The 23,976-nt window shown below is 38.7% G+C and overlaps 1 protein-coding gene across 1 annotated transcript; it reads left to right on the top strand.

Annotated features, from left to right (window-relative positions):
- Nucleotides 1-17,332: 17,332 nt before the first annotated feature.
- LOC111889078 (delta(12) fatty acid desaturase DES8.11) lies at nucleotides 17,333-18,828 on the top strand. Its single transcript, XM_023885210.2, has 2 exons — nucleotides 17,333-17,418; nucleotides 17,511-18,828. The coding sequence occupies exon 2, from the start codon at nucleotides 17,531-17,533 to the stop codon at nucleotides 18,662-18,664; it is 1,134 nt and encodes a 377-aa protein (XP_023740978.1). The 5' UTR covers nucleotides 17,333-17,418; nucleotides 17,511-17,530; the 3' UTR covers nucleotides 18,665-18,828.
- Nucleotides 18,829-23,976: the final 5,148 nt, after the last annotated feature.

Here is a 23,976-nt window from a genome sequence, read left to right on the forward strand (position 1 = left end):
ACTTGCTGGCGTAATGCCCTGTCTTTCCACATCTGTAGCAAGTCACCTCCTCGCAACATTTCCCGAAGTGCTTCTTTTTAGACTTCTCGCACCACTTGGCTTCATCTCCTCCTCCTTCTTTAGTCTTTGAGAATTTCCTTTCTTTGTTGGATTTTGAAGATCCTTCAAGCTTCCTTTTTTCTCATACCTTGTCTTTTTCTAGACCCCTTTCTCTTATTTCGGTCTATACATTCTTAGCTGCTCTAACAGCTGTTTTCAAGGTAGTTACCATTTTGACCATTGGGCGGAAGTCTGTAGGCAGTCCGTTAGCAAACCTATCAATCCTGGAGAGTTCAGTAGGAACCAAGTAGGGAAATAGCTTCATCCTCTCAGTGAATGTGATGTGTTACTCATCAACGCTCATCTTCCCTTTCTTCAGGTTCTGAAACTCGTTGTTTAGGTCTATCAGATCTATCTCTGAGCAGTACTGCATTTTCAACTCTTCCAAGAACTTTTCCCATGACATCCTTACGGCTTCTCCTCGTGGCATCGTGTAACATCCTGAATTTCAGAAGTACGATTTAATAGTTTAAAGTGTAATTTTGAAGAAGGGACTCGACGAGTAGGTACGCTTACTTGCCGAGTCGGAGCGGGTTTGGGTCACGAATTAAGTGACCAACTCGCCGAGTCGGAAGCTGGACTCGACGAGTTGGTGCTGGGATGTGAAAACCCGTAATCTTAGGGTTTGCGCCCTATTTAAAGGGCTTAATGTCCTCCCTTCAGCTCCCTTAGCCCCCTTTGAGATCCACTAAACCCTAGCTCGTGTGTATAAGGCCATTGGAGGGAGATTGAAGCTTTGAGAGGTGTTCTAGTGGAAGAAACTTGAAGATCAAAAGGGTTTGCATCAAGAAAGTAGTGTAGATCCAAAATCTACTACAGTTTTGGGCACATCTTGGAGGTAATGAGCTGTTACCATTCCTTTGTTGCTTCTAGATTTATTCTTGAATGAGATTTGGGGCCATTTTGGTATGATTGAGATCCACTTCGAGTTTAGAGTCCAGATCTGAGGTTGCTACTTCAAATATAGACTTGTATTGGTCCAGAAAGTCATAAAGCATCAGTTATTGAATTGTTGGTGAAACCCTTTTGTCTAAAACCTAATCCCTAGTGTGTTTTGGCCCATATCTCTTTGGTTTCACGTAAAGTTTGCAACTTTATGTGAGGGATAGATTGTAGAAGGGTGGATCTACGTATTGGAGCCTTAGCATGGCTCGTAAAGCATCTGAATGGACTGAGAACTGGAGAGACTCGGCAAGTCACATGGGTGTACTCGACGAGTTGTATGAACACGTGCATGGACTCGACGAGTTGGAAGAACAACTCGGCGAGTCGGTTGAAGATTGCCTTGGACTCGGTGAGTCTGTTCTTGGACTCGGCGAGTCAGGTCACAGAACCCCAACCTCTTTTGGTTAAAGCCTTGGATTAGTGAGTCGATTGACGACTTAGTGAGTTGGACAAGATGGGACTCAGAGATCGTTAGACTCAGTGAGTCTTGGGGTGACTCGGCTAGTTAAGTTGTGTCATTTGAGTTTTCTAGGTAATGGAACTCGGCAAGTCGACGAGGTGACTCGGCGAGTAGAGTCATCCAGGAAGGTTGACTTTGACTGAGGACTTTGACCTTGACCAAGAGTTGACCAGTTTAACTTCCAAGGGTACTTTGGAAATATTGGTATTTATGGAATTGGTTTTTTGGTAGTGTTCAGTGGCGGCGATCGTGCCGGAGGTCGGAGCAGCTTGGTCTTATCTTTTCAGTCAACAATTTCAGGTGAGTTATCCTCACTTTATAAATAGGGTCTAAGGCACCAAGGTCGGCCCTTTTAGTTGTTATCTTGGTTACAGTATGCTACATGTGGTTATGATCTGTTAGATTGGTATCACAATAGACAGTATGTTGTTATGCTCATGTGATCCGTTAGGATTGGTATGTTAGTGACCTGGTTAAGTCGATGCCTTAGTCATGAGAGATTGCTATGATCGATGATCTGTGAGATAGTTATATCTGATATTTGTACTTGTCCTGTTGATGTGCTTGTTGATCTGTTAGATTGGCATCCTGGTAGTTAGGACAGTATTATGTCAGTGACTTAGTTTAGGCCGGTATCCTGTTATATAGGATGATGCTATGTTAGTGACCTGGTTTAAGTCGGTATCCTGGTTTATAGGATGATGCTATGTTAGTGACCGGTTAGGTCGATATCCTGATACATAGGATGATGTTATGTTAGTGACCTAGTATAGGTCGGTATCCTAGTATATAGGATGATGCTATGTTAGTGACCGGTTAGGTTGATATCCTGGTAAGGATGATTCTATGCTTTATGATCTGCTACATCGATTTGTTTGCCTATGGACTGTTATGTGATTTCCTGTTATATGTACACATGGTTATTTGCTTGATGTTTGGGTTGAGACGGTCCTGCTTTGTGCTGAAGGCCAACATACCGTACGAGCGGTTAGATTGTAGGCACGTATGGCGGTCCAGTCATACCGAAGGCTCAGATAGATCCCGATAGACTGAAGGCCCGGTGTGGGCGGTCCAGTCATACTGTAGACTCACAGAGTGGACCAGGTGAACTAAAGGCCTGTTCAGGGCGGACCAGTCACACTGCAGACTTGAGAGGCATGGTTGTTCTATATTGTGATATAATATGTTATGATTATGGTTGTATGTGGTTGGTATTTTGGAGGTAACTCACTAAGGTTTCGGGCATACAATTTAATGTATTGTTTTAGGTACTTTAGGAGATTATGGCAAGGCGAAGGCGTGATCGTACCGCTCCTCATGTTTTATGATTCATGTGATATGGTTCTGGGGGATACTTTGATGTTTAAACTACTTTAAAAATAAGATGTATGAACTTAATGGTTTTTGAATGAAATAAAATGTTTAAAATTTGCTCAAATTTTTGGTCGTTACACATCGTATCTGCCAATAGCTTCCACCAACTCAAGACTCCAGTTTTCAGCTGTCTTACTGCGAAGACAGTCTTCTGTTTCTCGCTACAGCTGCAGCTTTCAAACACCATCTCCATCTCGGAGATCCAATCCATAATGTCAACCGGCTCCGGGCTTCTAGAAGGACTTGGCGGTTTGGCACCCAAGAAATTCTTATACATTCGCCCATCCTTGTCATTTCCCTTTTTTGGGCCATTCCTTCGTTCTCCTTGTATCCCAACTTGACTCACTTGGTGGCTATAGTTCCCTTCCTCCGATTGCTCGGGAATCAACTCTGATTGCTCAACGGGTATGGTACGTTCATCCATATTCAACATCCGCCTCATTTCTTCCCTTTGTTCAGCTAACATAGCTCGAATCATGGCCTGTACTCCAGCCATGGTGATTGGATCGGGTACATCTTCTACTACAACAGGTATTTGCTGAATCACCGGGGGTTGATTCCTATTCCCATTTGCATTCCCAGCTCCATTGCGGGTTCTTGCCATTTTGATCTATACACCGAATAAGGTGAATCTAGATCTTGATTTAGGATTGACGTTTTAAATCATCATTATCACTCCGAAATGTTTATATGCTAGTTCTAATATCGTATTCGTACGTTTGGAATCCTAAACACATAAGGTTTCCAGATCCGGTCAGCGACAAACCATAGATCTGATCAAACAACAACATATCAGGCACAAAGCATTTAGCACATAAAAGCATTTTTAGGGACAATTCCTAAAAAAAGCTAGTGCTCACATCTCAGAATCATCGCTTAGCATTCTAAGTTTAAGTCTAGAAATCCTACAAATTCCTAGTTCGCTTAAACTAATGCTCTGATACCAACTGTGACATCCCCATTTATTCAGCTAAAAAAGACCGATTTTATTTATGCTTTATAAAAATTAGAATACCTCTTTTAATAAAAAAGTTGCGGAATATGTTCCCAGTAAAACATGGTAAATACGTTATCAAAGCATTTCCGAAGAAAAGTATTTTTATTTATTTTAAAACATTTGGGATATCATTGTCAATATAGAAACATAAACATAAACAGAACTTACATTCATTATCATTAGTGATTTACATCTCCTTAATCTCTCAGTGTAATGTGACATCGTAACAACACCTGTGATATAAATAAATTGAGTGGGTCAGGTTGGGAAACCTGGTGAGTACATAGGGTTTTCAACCCATAATAATATAATTATTATGTTTAAACAATCAAGAAATCAACCTAATTACCCATCCCCATTATCTTCTTTATTCTTAAGGATCTACCCTAAGAATAAGCTATTTCTCCTTCACTCATTCCTAAGGATCATCGTAAGGAATCGGCACGAAGTCCATCATTGCCAAGGTTTACACAACGGGCACTAAGTCTGCATAGTCGTCAGGGTTTAGGCATCAAGTCTGCTTGATCACCAAGGTTTAGGCATCAAGTCTGCATGATCACCAGGGTTTAGGCATTAAGTCTGCATGATCACCAAGGTTTAGAGTACACCGGGTGAACACATCGATCATAACACTTACAGGTTGCGATCCTGCTGGTGTTCCATTGGACTGTCTAGAATAGTCTGTGGTTGTCATCCATACTCTGCTGAATGACAGGGCCATCATTTGGGAAAAAGGCTTCTCACATCGTCCACCTCTCACCCTCATCTCACGGTCTATTTCACCTCTCAACTCCTCATCCAACTCATACTCCATCTATTACATCTACCAACGTTTTACCCCAAGATTATCGTAGATATAAAATACATATACAATTTAAATCATTTAAAACATGTATAAAATCGTTCATCCAACATAGACAACAAGTATTCAGATAATAAGCACACATAGCACGTAATTTAAATAAAATACCTCATATCTATGTGTAAGATGAAAGTAACTATGCACTAACCTGGTAAGGTGGTGAGTCGGCACTAGGACAACACTTCGTTATTCTTAAAACAATTATCCCTTGAGGAAATCTAGTATCATTACCGCTATAGTTTAGTCTAACGTTTGACGAGACTAACTAATAGTCTAGCTATTACTACTATTATATAAGCATTAAACAATACTTATATAACCCATAATAATAGCCCAAATACTCCTTATAAGGTCCTAATAACATTACTATATTGAAACATAAGTTATAATAAAGATAGGTTAGGCATAGCTAACTTACCGCAGGTTTTTCGCAAAACTGGGCTTTGCTGGAGCAGCGTTTCCGAGTTGAAAGACCCTTTTTCTCGGGACTCTGGGAGCCTCGGGGCTTCCTTCGGGTGCTAGAGAGGTTCCCTAGGCTTTTTGGGGGGTTAGAGAGAGAGAGAGAGAGAGAGAGTTTAGAGAGATAAAGTGAAGTTGGGAAGGTGTGAAGAATGAGGGAGCCCGGAACCACTATTTATAGGCTAGAAAACAGCTCTACTCTTCGATTCCATGCCAGATGTCACCCTCTGGTGGCTTGCCTTGGGGAGAAATCCTTGACCCTTATTCAGCCACGTCACCCCTTTTGCAACAGCATCCTGCCGACTTCTAAACCCCGTAACTTTCGCATACGAGCTCCGTTTTCGACGTTCGTTTTTTCCACGCGTAGGTAAAAACAAGATCTACAACTTTCGTTTAGTCTCCGTCGGCTAATTCTCGACCGATCTTAAACTTAACACTAGGAGGAGTTTAGACTTTTAAATGACAACGAAGAATTCGTAATTCCTTCATACGGACTCCATTTTCGTCTGTATTTTTACTGATGAGTTCCTATTAATGAGATCTTCAAACCTCATTTAGGTCGCATAAGCCAAAAACCGCTCGAACTAAAATTCGAGTTTCGGGCTGTACACTGCTAAGCCGAAACATTGAAAAATCATAACTTCCTCATATGAAGTCAGATTTGGGCGTTCTTTTTTTGTATGTGTCGGTTTAACGTATACTACAACTTTGGTTTAGATCACTACGGCTAAAAAGTCCTCTATCGTAAATTCACTATTTACGTCTCCCGGTGCCATGCCGGTTTTGCCGAAAAACATCGACGGGGGATAACTTCTTCGTTATAATTCGGATTCCGGCGTTCTTTATATTTACGGATTTCATAACTAAGAAGATTGTCTTGGACTCAATGAGTTCCTCATTGAACTCGTCGAGTTCTATGATCTTCATAACTATTATGGGTCCTGACTGACTGAATCCTCCTTAACCCCACTCACTGATCCGACTTATAAACATAAGGGTTTGGGTTTGCGACCCGACTCGCCGATTCCATGAACTAACTCATCGAGTCCTCCTTGTGACATCTCTACTCTGTCGGTTTCAATCCATCCCAACACCTCCAACTCATAGATCTGGACTCCTTATGCTAGCATTGCATGTAAAGTTGCTAACTTTATGTGCATGAAAGGTGTTATGAGGCTAGAAAACCAAATCCAAGCTAATTATGAAGATGAAGGTCAAGAAATGGAACCCTAACTAGATAAAGCCAACCACTTTGAGCTTCTAAAGCTCAAAAGTGTCCAGATCAGCTGTTCAATCCATCCTCAAAGGCTTATTACCCGGATTCTACTTGGAAATGGTCCAATTGTGACAAAAAAGGCAAAGCTAGAAAGATATCTACCAATTGAAAGCTCAAGATTTAGAATTTTACCTCCTAACAGTTGCCAAATTTATATGGAGGCTGGATCTACTCTTCCTTCCTTGCCCTTTTCCCTCCAAGCCTCAAAGATGCACTCCAATGGCCCTTAATCTTCTTCAAAAGCTCAAACAACGTAGTTGGGTGGCTAGGGTTTTGGGTTCTAGACGAGAGTGGATTAGAATGAACCCTAGGGAAGAGAATAAGATGCTTAAATAGGGTACCATGTCCCGGAATTAGGGTTTCCCAACCCAGACCAGACTCGCCGAGTCCACTCGCTGACTCGTCGAGTCGGTCACTTACTTTTCCACACGGAGCCCGCTCCGACTTGTCGAGTTGACTCCTTATGCTAAGGGCTTTCCTTTCCTTTCTTGGTTTTTCGGATTTTGGGTGTTACAAGGGTTGCATGAACACCTTAGGAGTGTTAGAATGCTCAAAATCCTTCAAAATCGTCCACAGAAAAGCCATACTGGTACATGATTTCATCAAAGAAATTAGTCGTCAGCAACCACAACCCCACTTTAAAGATTCAAATGGGGAATTCGAGAATGCCCGACAATGGCTGATAGATGGTAGCCCTCTTCCTTGGAAGCTGCACTCCATGCTCCATCCTGAAATCAAAACGTAGCTGCACAGAGAGAAGAAAGAGGATGCAAAGAGAATTCAAAATCAGTTGAGAACGAAAAGGAGAGAAGAAAACCACTCTTAATGAGATAGGTTTAAATGAGGAGTGGGAATATTGAATCGTCCTCATGATAAAACCATTGGCGCTAACGGTTCCATCATAATAGTCGAACATCCAAACTAGATCATGTTGCGCCAATGCCTAGGCCTATGCCTAGGGGACTTGTTAACGTATCCCTCTAGGAATACGTTAAAGATAATAGAGCTGCTATCTTTAGGATGACCTAGCTAAAGATTAGTAACCCGCCTAATGCCATACCCTCACCTCACCCTCACGGCCTCGCACTAGGACTCTTGTGCTTGGCGCTCTCACACGTAGGTCTAACTCCAGATGACAATCTCCTGTCTATAATAAGCTAAAACAAAATCGACCACTCCCTAGGGTGACAAGTGTAATGCTCAGAGCTTTATCCTTTATTCCAATTACACCAATATTACAGATGACTACTAGTGGTGGACGAATCACCAATGGGACTTCCCTACATCCTATCGGCCCAGACGGGACTAAGGAAACCGTTAGGATCTGGATCAACAAATGATCGGTATAAAAGGATTCACACTCCTTCAGAGAGGAGGATGACCTCGTTATAGCTAAAACCCTTACCTTTGTATTCTATCGTACACACTCACACTAACTAGACCGGTGGAGCTTCGTCTCGGGACCACCTCCCGGACATCAACTGACGCTTCTTCTTCATTGTTGTGATGACAGGGTTAACTCAGACTGAACCACCACAAGAAACCGTTAAGCCAGGGCACATAATGCAACACAAATATTTTTATAGTATAATGTCCTAATAAGTAACAAACTGAAAGTACGATACAACAATTAGGATTTTCAAAGTAAAATATCATAGTAAGAAACAAAATTTTAATATGATTCTATAACGTTTAGTTTTTAATCCAAGAAACAAATTCAACTCTAGGAAAACATCTTGTATTTTAGCCTAATCTAGTCTTGTGACAAGTAAAAAATGCTACCTTAATTGCTTTCTAAATATTTATGAAAATTCTAACACTTTAATTATTCATAAATTTCATAGAATTAAAGATTTTATGACATCTTAGAATTAGTTAGTATATTTTGAAACCATTATAATAAAGCATATTGACCAAATTTCCCTTAAATATAAAATATCATTTGACATAAGATAAATTGACCAAATTACCCCTAACCATTGAAGAAGATCATGTATCATACATATGACATCTAGCCCTGTCGAAAATACCCGAATTACCCGTTCAATTTTTTCGGGTATCGGGTAAATCGGGTATCGGGTAAATTTTTCCGGGTAATCGGGTTACCCGATTTTTTTCGGGTCGGGTAAAGGGTAAATTTTTTGGGTTTCGGGTATACCCGAATTACCCAAATTATTTTAAAAATTCCTTTTTTTTGTAGAGCTTGTACTATGTAGCAGGTATTTGATCACGCTTAAACTAACTATCATTATTGTAAAACATAAATATATTTATTATGACAATACGACACTATCAATATTAAAAGTAATTTTTATATATCATCACGTTGTCTAAAACTTAACTGTTTTCTAGATTATAGTTTTTATTGCAACTAACAAACTCATTATCTTGACAAAACTTCAGAATATGGCAAAACTTATGGCTACATTCATCTTAAACATTTTAAACTTTTAAATTAAGATCTTTAGGTATTTGTTTTTTTAACATCTTATTAGATTAGATTAATTTGTTAAAAAATTACATGATATCTCATGTATTATTGACTAACAAATCTCAATGTTCAAAGCTTGAGTAACTTCGTTTATGTCTCGTTTGTTTATATAAACAAGACTAATAAAGCATGACATATTTATTTCATTAAATTTATTTTCAGGTGAAATTCAAAAAAAAAATAATATATTTCGGGTATTACCCAAATTACCCAAACCCGACCCGATACCCGAATTACCCAAACCCGAATTACCCGAATTTAGTTTGGGTAGGGTAACGGGTAATTTTTCTAACATGAAAAACCCGAATTACCCGACCCGAATTACCCGAAACCCGAAAAAATTACCCGTTCAACACCCCTAATGACATCGTTACTTCTTTCAACAACAAAGTATCAGACATAACAACGGAGCATCACACATCCCTTTAAAAATATTTACATCTAATTCCTACATAATGGAAACAATAATGGATATTGAGGACAAGCATATTAAAATAACAATCATAAAGTAAATATTCAAGATATCCCAGTTATAATCACTATTAACTGTAGCCAAATTGACAGTAATTCCTACATAATGGAAACAATAATGGATATTGAGGACAAGCATATTAAAATAACAATCATAAAGTAAATATTCAAGATATCCCAGTTATAATCACTATTAACTGTAGCCAAATTGACAGTGTTGTTTTCCTTTTTTTGGACAACAAGAAAAATATTATTAAATGGCAGCAACCAACAAGACACTAGTTGAAAACAACATTACAAACATTTTTGGATCTAAGCACCAAAGATCACAAGACACATTCCTACGTCATTTATATCTATTCTAATCCAATTATAAGAGAACATTTGGATCTAATTAAAGAAGATATGTGTCGAGTTCACCAAGCCTTTGTACAACATATTGTTTCTTGCTCGCCATAATACCCATATGAAAGTGAGTATAATCACACCAATCTCCATTATCAACCATGAAAATCAATAGAAAAAATTGTAAGAGTATTGCATTAAAACATTATATCACCTTCCATTAAAATTGGATCAGAACAATGCTAGTGATACTCTCGTTAGCATTAATGAAACTTAATGTTGCCTTGCATTTAAACATCTAGATGCTCCTTCAATTGGAGACTAAATCCAAATAAAAAATCAAATAGTTCCAACCTAGTGTAAGAAGAAACGTAAATGTCAAAACTCTACTTCTACATCAAAATTACATATTCAAAAGAATTCTATTTAAATAAAATCTCAAAACTAGGTCATACAGTATATCAAAATTCTACTAATTCTATTTTTACATGAGGAAGTCTTGTATCTTCTTAACAAAATTTACAAGGATGGAAGAGTGAATGGGAAGATGAGATGATGACCTTGTGGTCAAGGTGAGGAGGAGAGAAGTGGTGGCATGGGGAAACCAGTGAAAAAGAAAGAAAAGAATCGGTATTTGATGATTAAAAGCGGAAAAGTTCTTTCACTCCCATTTATTTCATAAAAACATGCACAAAAATCAATATAACCACATCTAATATGGATTTTTTTTTAATAACCGCACTACATTTAGTATACCCTATTTTCTGTTTTCTTGTAGTGACACGTATCAGGAGTGGGACACACTAGTGGCGACACTGAACGCTACAAGGAAAAAGGACATTACCGGCGACAAAAGTCGCCGGTAAAAGTCCCAAAAGTCGTCGGTAATACTAATAGCAGCGACGCGTCGCTGGTACTGAGTCGCCGCTACTGCTTTGTCGCTATTAATCAGTTTGTCGCCGTTAATGATAAAAGTCACCGCCAATGAGTATTGTCGCCGCTAATAAGCTAGTCGCCGGTAATGACGTCTGTCGACGGCAAAAGTGTCGCCGGTAATAAGTTCTGTCGCCGGTAAAAGCGTCGCCGGTAATGATAAAAGTCGCCGTTATTGATCAGTTCGTCGCCGTTAATGATAAAAGTCGCCGCTATTGCTATGTCGCCGCTAATGAGTATTGTCGCCGCTAATAAGCTAGTCGCCGGTAATGACGTCTGTCGCCGGCAAAAGTGTCGCCGGTAATAAGTTTTGTCGCCGGTAATTTTTTTTCAATTTTTTTTAAATAATGATTTTGGTTGCCGGTGATAATATGGCAGGTAAAAGTATCGCCGATAATAACAATATTCGATTAAATATCAAAACCAATAGTGTGGACGCTAATTAAAAAACAAACATCCTATTAAATATCAAACATAATAGTGTCAATGCAAGTTACAAACAAACATCCAAATACAAATAAATATCAAAAGTCATAATATCCGAGTAGCAAAACAACAAAATTTTTACAATCTACCAAGTAGCAAAACGAGACAACATATGCAAATAAAACCCATCCTTACATACCATCATCGTCGTTCTCATCGTTTCCTTGATTATTTTGGGATTGAAAAAACGAATAAAGCTCATCCCTACATGCCGGGTCGGCGAACATTGCACGAAGATTTTCCAACTACATAATTAATAACAATATATATAAACTTATAAGTTAGATCGTCAAACATAAACAAAAACCATCAAAATACATTGTTCTTTTTAAACTAAGATAGAAAAACAAAGTACATTGCTATTTCTTGCACTTGGGACAAAAACCAAATTACCAAACTTTTTAGCAAATAATCACCACAAAACCAAAACTACCAAATCAACATGCATTTTACGATGCTAAAGTAGATTGCTATTCTTAAACAAAGATAGAAAACCAAAGTACATTGCTATATTTTGCACTTGGGACAAAAACCAAATTACCAAACTTTTTAGCAAATAACCACCACAAAACCAAAACTACCAAATCAACATGCATTTTAGGATGCTAAAGTAGATTGCTATTTTTAAACAAAGATAGAAAACCAAAGTACATTGCTATATTTTGCACTTGGGACAAAAACCAAATTACCAAACATTTTAGCAAATAACCACCACAAAACCAAAACTACCAAATCAACATGCATTTTACGATGCTAAAGTAGATTGCTATTTTACCTGTGATGGTTGTGATGGTGGTTGTGATGGTTGCGAAGGCTGTGGAATCGTCGGGAGACCAAAAGGTTTGCGGCCAATGCCTCTAATGTGGCCACGTCGCTCTCATAATAATTTCTCGAACGTAGCTCTTACTTGAGCAGGCGTTAACTCACTTTCACCTTGAGTTTGTTCTAACAACTCTTCAACTAACCGATCTGTAACTCCCAAAAGTGAGTAACAATTAAGTATAAATAAACATTTAAATATATGATAAAATTATAATTAAATACTTACATATTGTTGTTCCGATTCAGCAGTAACAAATACACCATTCTTATCGGTATGAGCTTTGCGAAATTTTCCACTCTCTTAAGGTTCTGTTTAAGTTTAAAAATTAGATTATATTTTAAATAAATAATTACATGTATCGTACGATACCTTCTTATAGCAAGTGCTGCTATACGAGCTCGAACCCCCACGATTCACATTTGTTTGCTTTTCACGAATTTTTTTGTTCCTTTCTGAAGCAATTCTGTGTTCGTCAGTTTGAAAATAGTCAACTGTCTTCGCCCAGTTATCAACAAGCATACCATCCGGAGGATTTGCCAATGCTCTCGGGATATCTTCATACCCTCCGACCATCTTGAAATATTCTTTTGCATCGGCTTTACGCTCTCGAAAACCTTTTAACAAGGTTGCTTGAAAACTCTCTGTCAATAGAGTAGCTTGTGTATCCTGGTACATTTGATTGAGATCAAACTTTGTCTACAAAAAAAAAAGTTAACCAAGTAAAAAACAATTATAGTTAAACCTATAAAATATATTTAAACAAATAATTACCACTAAATGTTGTAATACAGTGTCCTTTATATCAGGAGAAACTCTTTTCCAACTCCATTTGTCAAAAGGGACCATCTGCCACATTGTTTTCCCAACTTCTCGGGAAAACATGTCTCCCGCCTCTCCTACGAGATTAAATGTGATATCCCTATCATATTGCATGCCTATTGGTTTCCCCTGGTTCTGCAAGATTGCTTTTTCAAGCTTTATATTTTTTGCTTTTCCTCGAACTTTCCTTCGGGCACGTCCCTCAACTACAAATGTAATTAAAAATTATTAGAAACGACATTTAATTTATGATAATTGAACAAAAATAGTAAATAAAAATTCATGATAAGACTTACCGTCCTGCTCGTGCTGGCCAAGACCTCTACCACCTGGGAAAGGTGGGTCCTCAGCTCCGTCTCCCCCATGTCCACAACCCATGGCAGCAGCCATGGTAAACATAAACAAAAGCCACACTCTCATCATTTCCATAAAAATTATAAGATATACAAATACAATTTTTATTATAGAAACACATTACATAGAAATAAACATTTAGATAGGAATAAACATTTAGATAAGAATAAAAATTTCTATTTAAACTAGAAATCCAAATAAAGTTCATATTACAAACACATATTACAAATACACATTACATAAGAACTATTCTAATCAGAATCTTCCTCATATCCTTCGGTGTCTTCTTTGGTATCATAGTCAGAATCGGTGTCATCGTAATCAGTCTCGCAATCAGAAACATCATTGACTCTACCAGTTGGCGGAGGAACTTCAGATGCACTTTTTACATCAACAATGACTCTAGGAATGTTTTGAAAGTACATGCTGAAATCAATAAAAAGTGGAGCATCGGATGAAGAGATATTTTGAAGTACATCGACATCGTCTACATTTTCGTGTGAGACATTGTCAACATTTTGAACAAGGTCATTGTTCGATGGTAGATCCCAAATACTTCGATGATTAACATGCTCGACAACACACCGATGGTTATTGTTTGGCTCTCTGATGTAAAACACTTGTTTGGCTTGTGATGCATATATGAGTTGATCATCTCTGTATGCTTCGCGTCGTGTGTCGATACTGGTGAAACTATCACTAGAAATAACTCCTGTTCAAGTATCAAACCACTTGCAACGAAATAGTATAGTTGAATAATCATGTGTATACCTCAACTCTATAATCTCTTCTAACTGGCCATAATATTTCTCGCCTTTCTCACCCACCGCTAAAACCCCAGAGTTTTGGGTTGTACGTTGTGTGTCACGACTAAGTACCATATACATAACACAAGTAACTATGCATGCGGTGTAAGAATATGCATTCATTTGCGGGCCCATTGCAAGAACTGACAACTCTTTGGAGTTAGTTTGGGTAAAAACTAGAAACTTTCTAGTTTTTGTATATAAGTTTTTAAACAATTTTTTATATATATATTTTTTGTGGTTTTTTTTTTCCAATTATAACAATAATTAATTATTATTTTCTTTTCAATTATAGCATCATACTTATAAGAAAACCACATAATTTTACATAATACATAAGAACATGAAATTCACATACTTTTACATACATATTATGTTGTTGTATTGTTCTTTTTTACCGTCGAGATTAAAATATATATAAGTTTTTAAACAAGTTTATAATTTTTTTTTTGTGTTTTTTTTCCAATTATAACAATAATTTTTTTTTTTTCAATTATAGCATCCTTTAACTTATTTTTATGGTAACCGATTATTATTGGTTATAGAAATATAATCTTATGAATTAATTTGAAGATTATAAGTTAACTATATAACTTATTGGTTAATTAATTTGGAGTTAGCTTGGGTAAAAACTAGAAACTTTCTAGTTTTTGTATATAAGTTTTTAAACCAATTTTTAATTTTTTTTTCAAATTATAACAATAATTTTTTTTCAATTATAGCATCCTACTTATAAGAAAACCACATAATTTTACATAATACATAAGAACATGAAATTGACATACTTTTATATATATATTATGTTGTTGTATTGTTTTTTTTATCGTCGAGATTAAAATATATATATATATATATATATATATATATATATATATATATATATATATATATATATAAGTTTTTAAACAATTTTATAATTTTTTTTGTGTTTTTTTCCAATTATAACAATAATTTATTATTTTTTTTTCAATTATAGCATCCTTTAACTTATTTTTATGGTAACCGATTATTATTGGTTATAGAAAATATAATCTTATGAATTAATTTGAAGATTATAAGTAAACTATATAACTTATTGGTTAATTAATTTGGAGTTAGCTTGGGTAAAAACTATAAACTTTCTAGTTTTTGTATATAAGTTTTCAAACAATTTTTTGTTATTTTTTCAAATTATAACAATAATTTTTTATTCAATTATAGCATCCTACTTATACCAAAACCACATACTTTTACATAATATATAAGAGGATGAAATTCATATACTTTTACATACATATACCACATATACACCAAATACAAATACATACACATACACACAAAATAACATCCTACTTAAACAAAATACACATAATTTCACATATAGATAATAACATCCTATTTATAGCAAATACAAAAGTTTCACAATAATATATCACATTTACAACAAACATACATACATTCATATACACCCAATAATATCCTACTTATAACAAATACATATCATTTTTACCAAATACTCATATACCACATATATACATCAAATACACATACATTGGCATATATACAACAAATTCACATATAATCAAATTAAAAGTAAAATTAGCAAATGAACTTACCATTGTTGAAGAATTAAAGTTAGAAATTGGTCCCAAAAGCTTTAACTACACCTAATCCAAAACAACACCACCAAAAACAAATATATGAATAATTTATTACCATTCAAATTAACATACAAATTGAAAAGGAAATTACAAAATCAACATACCTTTGTTGAAGAAATGGAGTTATAAATTGTTCCCAAAACTTTAACCACACCTAGATTTTTAATAGGACACAATGAGGGAAGAAATTTGCTTGCAAATGGAGAAATAGAGTGCTTAAAATCGGATGAAGTTGGAATTGGGGAAGGAAAGAAGCAGCAAACAAAAAGGAGATGGAGAAATGAACCGTCGTCGTGCGTTTTTTTTTATCTTCGAGAGGCAATAGTTGCGACACCTTTAGCGGCGACAACTTGATCTTTACCGGCAACTTTTAGCAATAGCGACGACAAACTGGAGGGAAGGGTTCCGCGTGTTTTTTCGTTAACTATTACTGGCGACTATTTTAACTCTTTAGCGGCGACAAATATGTCGCCGCTATTAGGTTTGATACGATAAGACACCCCACCCGTTGGATTAGATATCTCATCGAACGGTTCATATGCAACAGAGGGGGAAAGAGCGGATCTGGGTGCCAACCCTTTACCGCCGACACTATTACCGGTGACAAAGGGCTTTAGCGGCGACAATATCTAGAGTCGCCGCTAAAGCCTCTTGTCGCCGGTAATAGTGTCGTCAGTAAAAAGTATATTTCTTGTAGTGAAAACGGTAGTTGCAACTGCCAATATTTCATGTAATGGTGCTTCGTGTTACAAATATGGAATACAATTCAATATACTTTTAATAACTAGACCACAAATACCAAAAACCAATTCATATATAAAATAAAATAGTTAATATTTCTCCAACTAACAATCATTTGGACCATCTATAAATATATAATAATATTTGTGCTTCATGTTAACATTTCAGCATCAAGACATATAACTATGCGCAACATCTAGATATATATAAATATAATTTTCCATTGAAATTTGAGACGTAAATTGTAGTTAAAGTTATATTTATAACTTTATGTTAAAACTTTTTTTTAATATAGAGTAATTACACGAATGGTCTCTATGGTTTGGGGTAATTTACGTGCTTGGTCCCTAACTTATTTTTTAACTTGAAATGTCTACTGTTTGTTTTTTTCATGCGTTTGGTCCCTGTTGTTTCTTTTTGTTACGTATTTGGTCCATGTCTTATTTAAAAGAATATTAGTTAAATAGAGAAAAATAGTGGGTGGTAAGGTAAGGTGGCCACCTGGGGAGAGGTTGTGTTTATTTAAATAAATTAAAAAATCAATGAAAATATTGTCTTTTTAGGTATGAAAATGACCAAACGCGTAACAAAACAAATAATAGGGACTTTCCAAATTAAAAAATAAGTTAGGGACCAAATACATAAACTACCTAAACCATAGTGACATAGAATTTACTATTTAATATATTACCTAAACCATAGTGACATAGAATTTACTATTTAATATATTAGGATCTTAATATAAAAATAAGCATTACGAAAATCAATCACGTGAGATTTAATGAGTCAATGTAATAAATATACGCAAGTGTAATTTTTCATTAATATATTTAGAATCTCCCATTAAAAAATGGGTCTATCATTTAGAGCCGCCAAATTTGAATGGTGGTGTTTCCTAAACAATAAAAGTCAGTACCCAGTAGCGCAAGTATGTCGTTAAATTTCGCTACTCTTGACTATAAATAAGAGGACAGCCAACCCCAAAGAGCATCACCTGGTGAACTAATCAATCACTCATACATAACTTCTCTCTAAAGGTCTTTCTTTTTCCCATGCGATTTACGTTATTGTAATTAATATTATCTATGTTTAGTTTACATAAATCTCACAATACTTTTGACATTCGCAGGTTAATAGACTATCAACAACATGGGTGCTGGTGGTCGAATGTCAGACCAATTTGATGATAAAAAGATTTTGGAACGAGTCCCGGTTGGTCCGCCATTTTCGTTAAGTGATTTAAAGAAAGCGATCCCTGCCCATTGCTTCAAACGATCTGTCATCCGTTCATCTTACTATGTTGTTCACGACCTCATTGTTGCCTACGTTTTCTACTTCCTTGCAAATACATACATTCCTTTTCTTCCTCCTTCTCTAGCTTACTTAGCTTGGCCAGTTTACTGGTTCTGTCAAGCTAGCATCCTCACTGGCTTATGGGTCATCGGTCATGAATGCGGTCACCATGCCTTTAGCGAATACCAGTGGATTGATGACACTATCGGCTTTATCCTCCACTCAGCTCTCATGACACCCTATTTTTCATGGAAATATAGCCATCGAAATCACCATGCCAACACAAATTCACTTGATAATGATGAAGTTTATATTCCTAAACGGAAGTCGAAAGTCAGGTGGTACTCAAAAATTCTTAACAACCCACCTGGTCGAGTATTCACTTTAGTGTTTAGGTTCACCCTAGGATTTCCTTTATACCTTTTAACTAATATTTCTGGCAAGAAATACGGAAGGTTTGCGAACCACTTTGATCCCATGAGTCCAATTTTCACAGAGCGTGAGCGAATTCAGGTTCTGCTATCAGATATTGGCCTTCTTGCCGTCTTTTATGCAATCAAGCTTGCTGTAGCAGCAAAAGGAGCTGCTTGGGTAACGTGCATATATGGCGTTCCGGTGCTAGGAGTTCATATGTTTTTCGTTATTATAACGTATTTGCACCACACTCATCTATCATTGCCTCATTATGATTCAACCGAATGGAACTGGATCAAAGGGGCCCTGTCAACAATTGATAGGGACTTTGGATTTCTGAATAGGGTTTTCCATGATGTTACACACACCCATGTTTTGCATCATTTGATTTCATACATTCCACATTATCATGCAAAGGAGGCAAGAGATGCAATCATTCCAGTTTTGGGTGAGTTTTATAAGATCGATAGGACTCCAATCTTTAAAGCCATGTGGAGGGAAGCTAAAGAATGCATGTATATCGAGCCTGACCAAGCTAGCGAACACAAAGGTGTTTTTTGGTACCATAAAATGTGATCAATTGCTGAATTCATTTTCCCTTTAACATTCTCTATATGTATCGTATGCGTAAATAAACTACCTCAAATCAAAGTTTGAGTTGTTTTTACCGAGCAATGTATTTCACGTAAAGATGGGTCTTGATTGTACTGTATAAAAGTGTATGGGATTTGCTTTTTATATCTTTTTTTTATTAAAATAGAGTTTGAGGAAAACTGTTTGCATTAGTTTATACAGTGAGAAAAAACAATATGACTTCTTCATAGATTTTATTCCTTTGGACTTGAAGCGGAAGTCGCCTCAACTTTTGTTGAACTTTCCTTACGCTTACTAAAAGTGTCCCAATCATGAAAAGAATGATTAAATTTAACCTTGTAAGACTCACAGTTATATGGAATCACACTACTAGAAAACTATTTTCAACGGCAATATCCGTCGGAAATCCATCGGTTAAGCCGATTTCTAACTAAATACGGACGGAATTTGATCTATTGTAAAAAAGCCATGTGGGCATTATTTGTGACGCATTTTCGACAGAATTTTGACAGATTATAGACGGAAAATTAGGTCGGGAATAGGATTACTGATGGAATGTTCTTTGACCAGGTTTGACCATATTTCCAATGGATTATGGACAAACACTATAAGTGATGGATTACCGACCGACACTTTTAGTGACGGACTACCAATGAATGCTTTTTACTTTTCGTGACAGAAATTTCCAGTTGACCCGACTCGGCGAGTTGTATACTCGCCGAGTTCATCTTCATCCGAAGAACATGCTATGCTGAGACTCGCCGAGTTGTATGAACAACTCGCCGAGTTTGTTCTTGAGGCAAGAAGATTGCCTTGGACTCGCCGAGTCAGGGCATTGACTCGCTGAGTTCCTTCATGGGTGAGTCTGGCTTCCGAATCACCGAGTCACTCCCCATGACTCACTACTCCACTCCGCAAACACAAAAAGGGGAAACTTGGGGACTCGCGACTCGACTCGCCGAGTCTATCGCATGCAAATACTAAATATTCGATTTTGCTTGGATCCAGCTCATGCCATATGTAGATCTGGGTTTCTAGGGCCTGGTTAACACGTAAAGTTTCCAACTTTACGTGTAAATAAACACCAATGAAGGTTTTAGGGCTCAAAATGCACTAAAAGAGTAGATTTAGGGCTTTCATTCAATGTGGCTCCATAAAGGCAGTAGATCTGAGCTCCTAGATCTCAATCATGCCTAGATCTAAGGGTTAATCAACTTATTACAAACCCTAATTCATAATCAAGCTTGGAAATGGCTCACGAAGGACTTTAATTGAGCTATAAAGGTCTACAAGCATGAAAATAGAGGGAAACAGAGTTATACTTTAAGGGAATCACTTGAAATAACACCAAGATGTCTGACCTCCTTCTTCTCTTCTTAATCTACTATTCTCTCCTCTCAAAATCTTCAAAAAACACACCAAAACACTTACATCTCTCAAGGAGTACGGGTTTGGACGATGTTGGGAGCTCTGAGGGTGAAGGGGGCGAGGTTGGGGCGCATAAGGTTGGTTTAAATAGGGTGCAAACCCTTGAAATTTTGGGTTTCATCAGACAGCGGGGACTCGCCGAGTCGCCAACTTAAACGTGCTCCCAAACCCGTCTCTACTCAACGATTCGGGCCTACAACTCGCCGAGTCCACGGCCAAAATGCAAAATACATAGATAAATTTTTTACGTACCAGGAAGCAGGTGCTAAAAATCTCCCCCACTTATATTAGACTTCGTCCTTGAAGTCTGCTGCTCGATCCTGAAACAACTCGGGGTAATGCTCCATCATTTCTTCCTCCGGCTCCCAAGTCCATTCCGAACTCTTTCGGTGCTGCCATTGCACCTTTACTAATTTCACCCTCTTGTTCCTCAGATCTTTCGACTTCCGGTCGAGGATTGCGACTGGGCGCTCAATGTAATTCAGGCTGTCATCAACCTGTATATCCTCTTGCGGTACCACCGCTGAATCATCCACTAGGTGCTTCCGCAGCTGGGAGACATGGAAGGTGCTGTGGATCTGACTGAGCTCGGCTGGCAGATCCAGCCTATATGCCACCTTGCCCACCCGGGCTACAACCCTGAACGGACCAATGAATCTCATGCCCAACTTGCCCCGCTTCCTGAATCGAATGACGCCTTTCCATGGCGACACTTTCAGGAGAACCATATCCCCGACTTGGAACTCCAGGTCTGATCGACGCTTGTCGGCATAACTTTTCTGCCGACTCTACACAGTCTGAAGCCTGCTTCGAACCTGCTGGATTTTCTCGGTCATCTTGAGCACTACCTCGGTGCTCCCCATGACCCTCTGGCCAACTTCACCCCAACATATCGGGGTGCTACACCTCCGTCCGTACAACATCTCGAATGGGGGACCGTCAATACTCTCGTGGTAGCTGTTGTTATATGAGAACTCAACCAAGGGAAGATAGGTATCCCAACTACCACCGAAGACTAGCACGCATGCCCGCAACATATCCTCCAATGTCTGGATGGTCCGCTCGCTCTGACCATCCGGCTGCGGGAGAAAGGTGGTGCTAAAATGCAGACGAGTGCCCAACTCATCATGAAACTTCTTCCAAAACCTGGAAGTGAACCGCACATCTCGATCTGACATCACTGACACTGGCACCCCGTGCCGCGCCACTATCTCCCTGATGTAGATATCGGCCAACTTCTCGGCCGCGATACTCTCCTGAATCGGAATAAAACGGGCACTCTTGGTCAACTGATCCACGATGACCCAAATCGAATCTACTCCACGCGCCGTCCTGGGATGCTTTGTGATCAAATCCATCGTAATATCCTCCCATTTCCATAACGGGATATCCAACGGCTGCATCTTGCCGTGCGGTCTCTGATGCTCGGCCTTGACTTTCCTGCATGTCAAACACCGCTCGACGTACCATGCCACATCCCGCTTCATAAAGGGCCACCAATAGTCTAGACGAAGATCCTGATACATCTTCATCGCCCCCGGATGAATAGAGAATCCGGATTTGTGTGCCTCCTCCATCAAGATCTGACGCACGCCTCCGTGATACGACACCCACACCCTACGGTGTAGTGGCAATAACCCTCGGCTATCATAATCGAAGGAGGTGACTTGAACCACTATTCGCTCACTCTTCCGATGCTCCTCCTTCATAGCCTCCTGCTGAGCTTCCTGAATCTGCTCTAACAGTGGAGTCACCACTATCATCCTCATACACACATCCATGATCGGTGCCGCATTACGGCTAAGTGCATAGGCCACCACGTTGGACTTTCCCGGGTGATAAAGGATCTCGCAATCATAATCCTTCACCACGTCCAACCACCGACGCTGCCTCATGTTCAGATTCGGCTGATCCATGAGGTACCTCAAACTCTTGTGGTCCGTGTGAATGGTACATCGAACCTCGTAGAGGTAATGCCGCCAAATCTTGAGGGCGAAGACCACCGCCCCCAACCCTAAATCATGCGTCGGGTAGTTCGTCTCGTGAGGCTTCAACTGCCTCGAGGCATAAGCGATGACGTGTCCCCTCTGCATCAATATTGTGCCTAACCCCGAGATAGACGCATCACAGTATACCACAAAATCCTCTACACCCTCCGACAGGGCTAAGATTGGCGCCTCGCACAATCTCTGCCTCAGAGTCTCGAACGATCCCTGAATACTGCTTACGCTCGCACCGATCGATCATCGGCAATCTCTACCTCTAAAGGGCAATCCAACATGCCCGATGTTGCATCCCCAAAATCATGGCCATAAAAGACCGATTTCATTTATGCTTTTTAAAATAATTTCAGATTAAATCCTTTTTGATTTAAAAGAGTTGCGGAATTTGTTCCCAAAACAAAACATGATAAGATAACATTTATCAAAACATTTCATCAAGAGATGCATTTTCATTATATAATCAAAACTCGGGATGTCACGTTCCAATACAGACCATAAATCATAAACGATAACATTACAAGTCATTCAACAAATATATAAATATACAGACTTGTAAACAAAACAACTCGACGATTCATCCATCTTATGCCCTTGCGCCACTTCCTGTAATACAAATAAAACTGAGTGGGTTAGGCTTGGGAGCCTGGTGAGCATATAGGGTTTTCAACCCACAATAAATAATTACATTTAATTTCACCAACCAACACTATCCCGATTACCCATTCCCGTTATCCTCACTTTACGTCCCTAAAACAACATCTATCTCAAGGGACCTAATCTAGGATTTTCATCGGGACGGACTGTAACGTCCCAAAATTTAAGACTAAAAATTTCTTTTAATACAATATTACTTAAAGTAAAATCATCGGTTCAAAACATAATCAAAGTATTAGTTTTCAAAACACATGTTCATTATTAGAGTAAACATTCCCAAGCTGTCTAAACTATGGTGTGTGCCATGCGATCACCCCAAGCTCCTCCCTCCGCTACCGGAAGTACCTGAAAACAAAACTGAAAACCGTAAGCACGAAGCTTAGTGAGTTCCCCACCTTACCACATACCATGCATAACCACATACTACACTTACTGGGCCACACCCGCTATCCTGGCCCTCACCCCCTACCTCGGGCGTCGCCCACTTCAACGGCCCCGCCGCTCCAGGCCCCGCCTGGCTTCTAGCCCCGCTCGGATACAGATCTGTTTCACTTAGGCCTCGCCTGTCACAGGGCCCCGCCCACTAACATATAATAGCACATAAACATATCACATCACATCACATAAGCTAAACACATACTAATGGATCTTGTTCTAAGGCCTCGCCTATCTCTGGGCCCCGCCCGTGTCCTGCTACTGATGAGTCATGGAACCCCGTCCATACTCCTGCTGATAGTGAGATACGGGCCAGCCCACCCTCACTCCTTTCCTAACTTGGGCCTCGCCCCTAGACTGCTGCTACTGAGATGTGGAACATCATCCACACTCTGCTATTGATGAGATACGGGACCTCAGCCACACTCACCTCCCTACCAGGCACATACAAGTATCACACAGAAAACAAGTATAGACTATCATATAAACCATTCCTTGGGCACCCACCCTCTATTATTGGACCTCATCCGCATATCATACTAGCATACTGTGCCTAGGGCTAACCCCCGGGTCTTCTACTCATAATTACATGGGCCGGCATTGTGGCCGTAGAACCATTCATACAAAGGGAAACTCACCTGCACTGGCTGAACTGGCTGATGAACCCACTAGCTACTGCCCGACAACTCTCTGAACTCCTGCTCCACTCGGTCTCTGAGCTACCAATAACAATGCAACACTGAGTCTAGCTGACCCCCGAAAGACAACCAAGTC

This window comes from Lactuca sativa, chromosome 3 (assembly GCF_002870075.4).
Source record: "Lactuca sativa cultivar Salinas chromosome 3, Lsat_Salinas_v11, whole genome shotgun sequence".
Classification (NCBI taxonomy): Eukaryota; Viridiplantae; Streptophyta; class Magnoliopsida; order Asterales; family Asteraceae; genus Lactuca; species Lactuca sativa.

Excerpts from the sequence above, each read along its gene's own strand:
- LOC111889078 (XM_023885210.2), top strand. The coding sequence starts at position 17,531 with ATGGGTGCTGGTGGTCGAATGTCAGACCAATTTGATGATAAAAAGATT.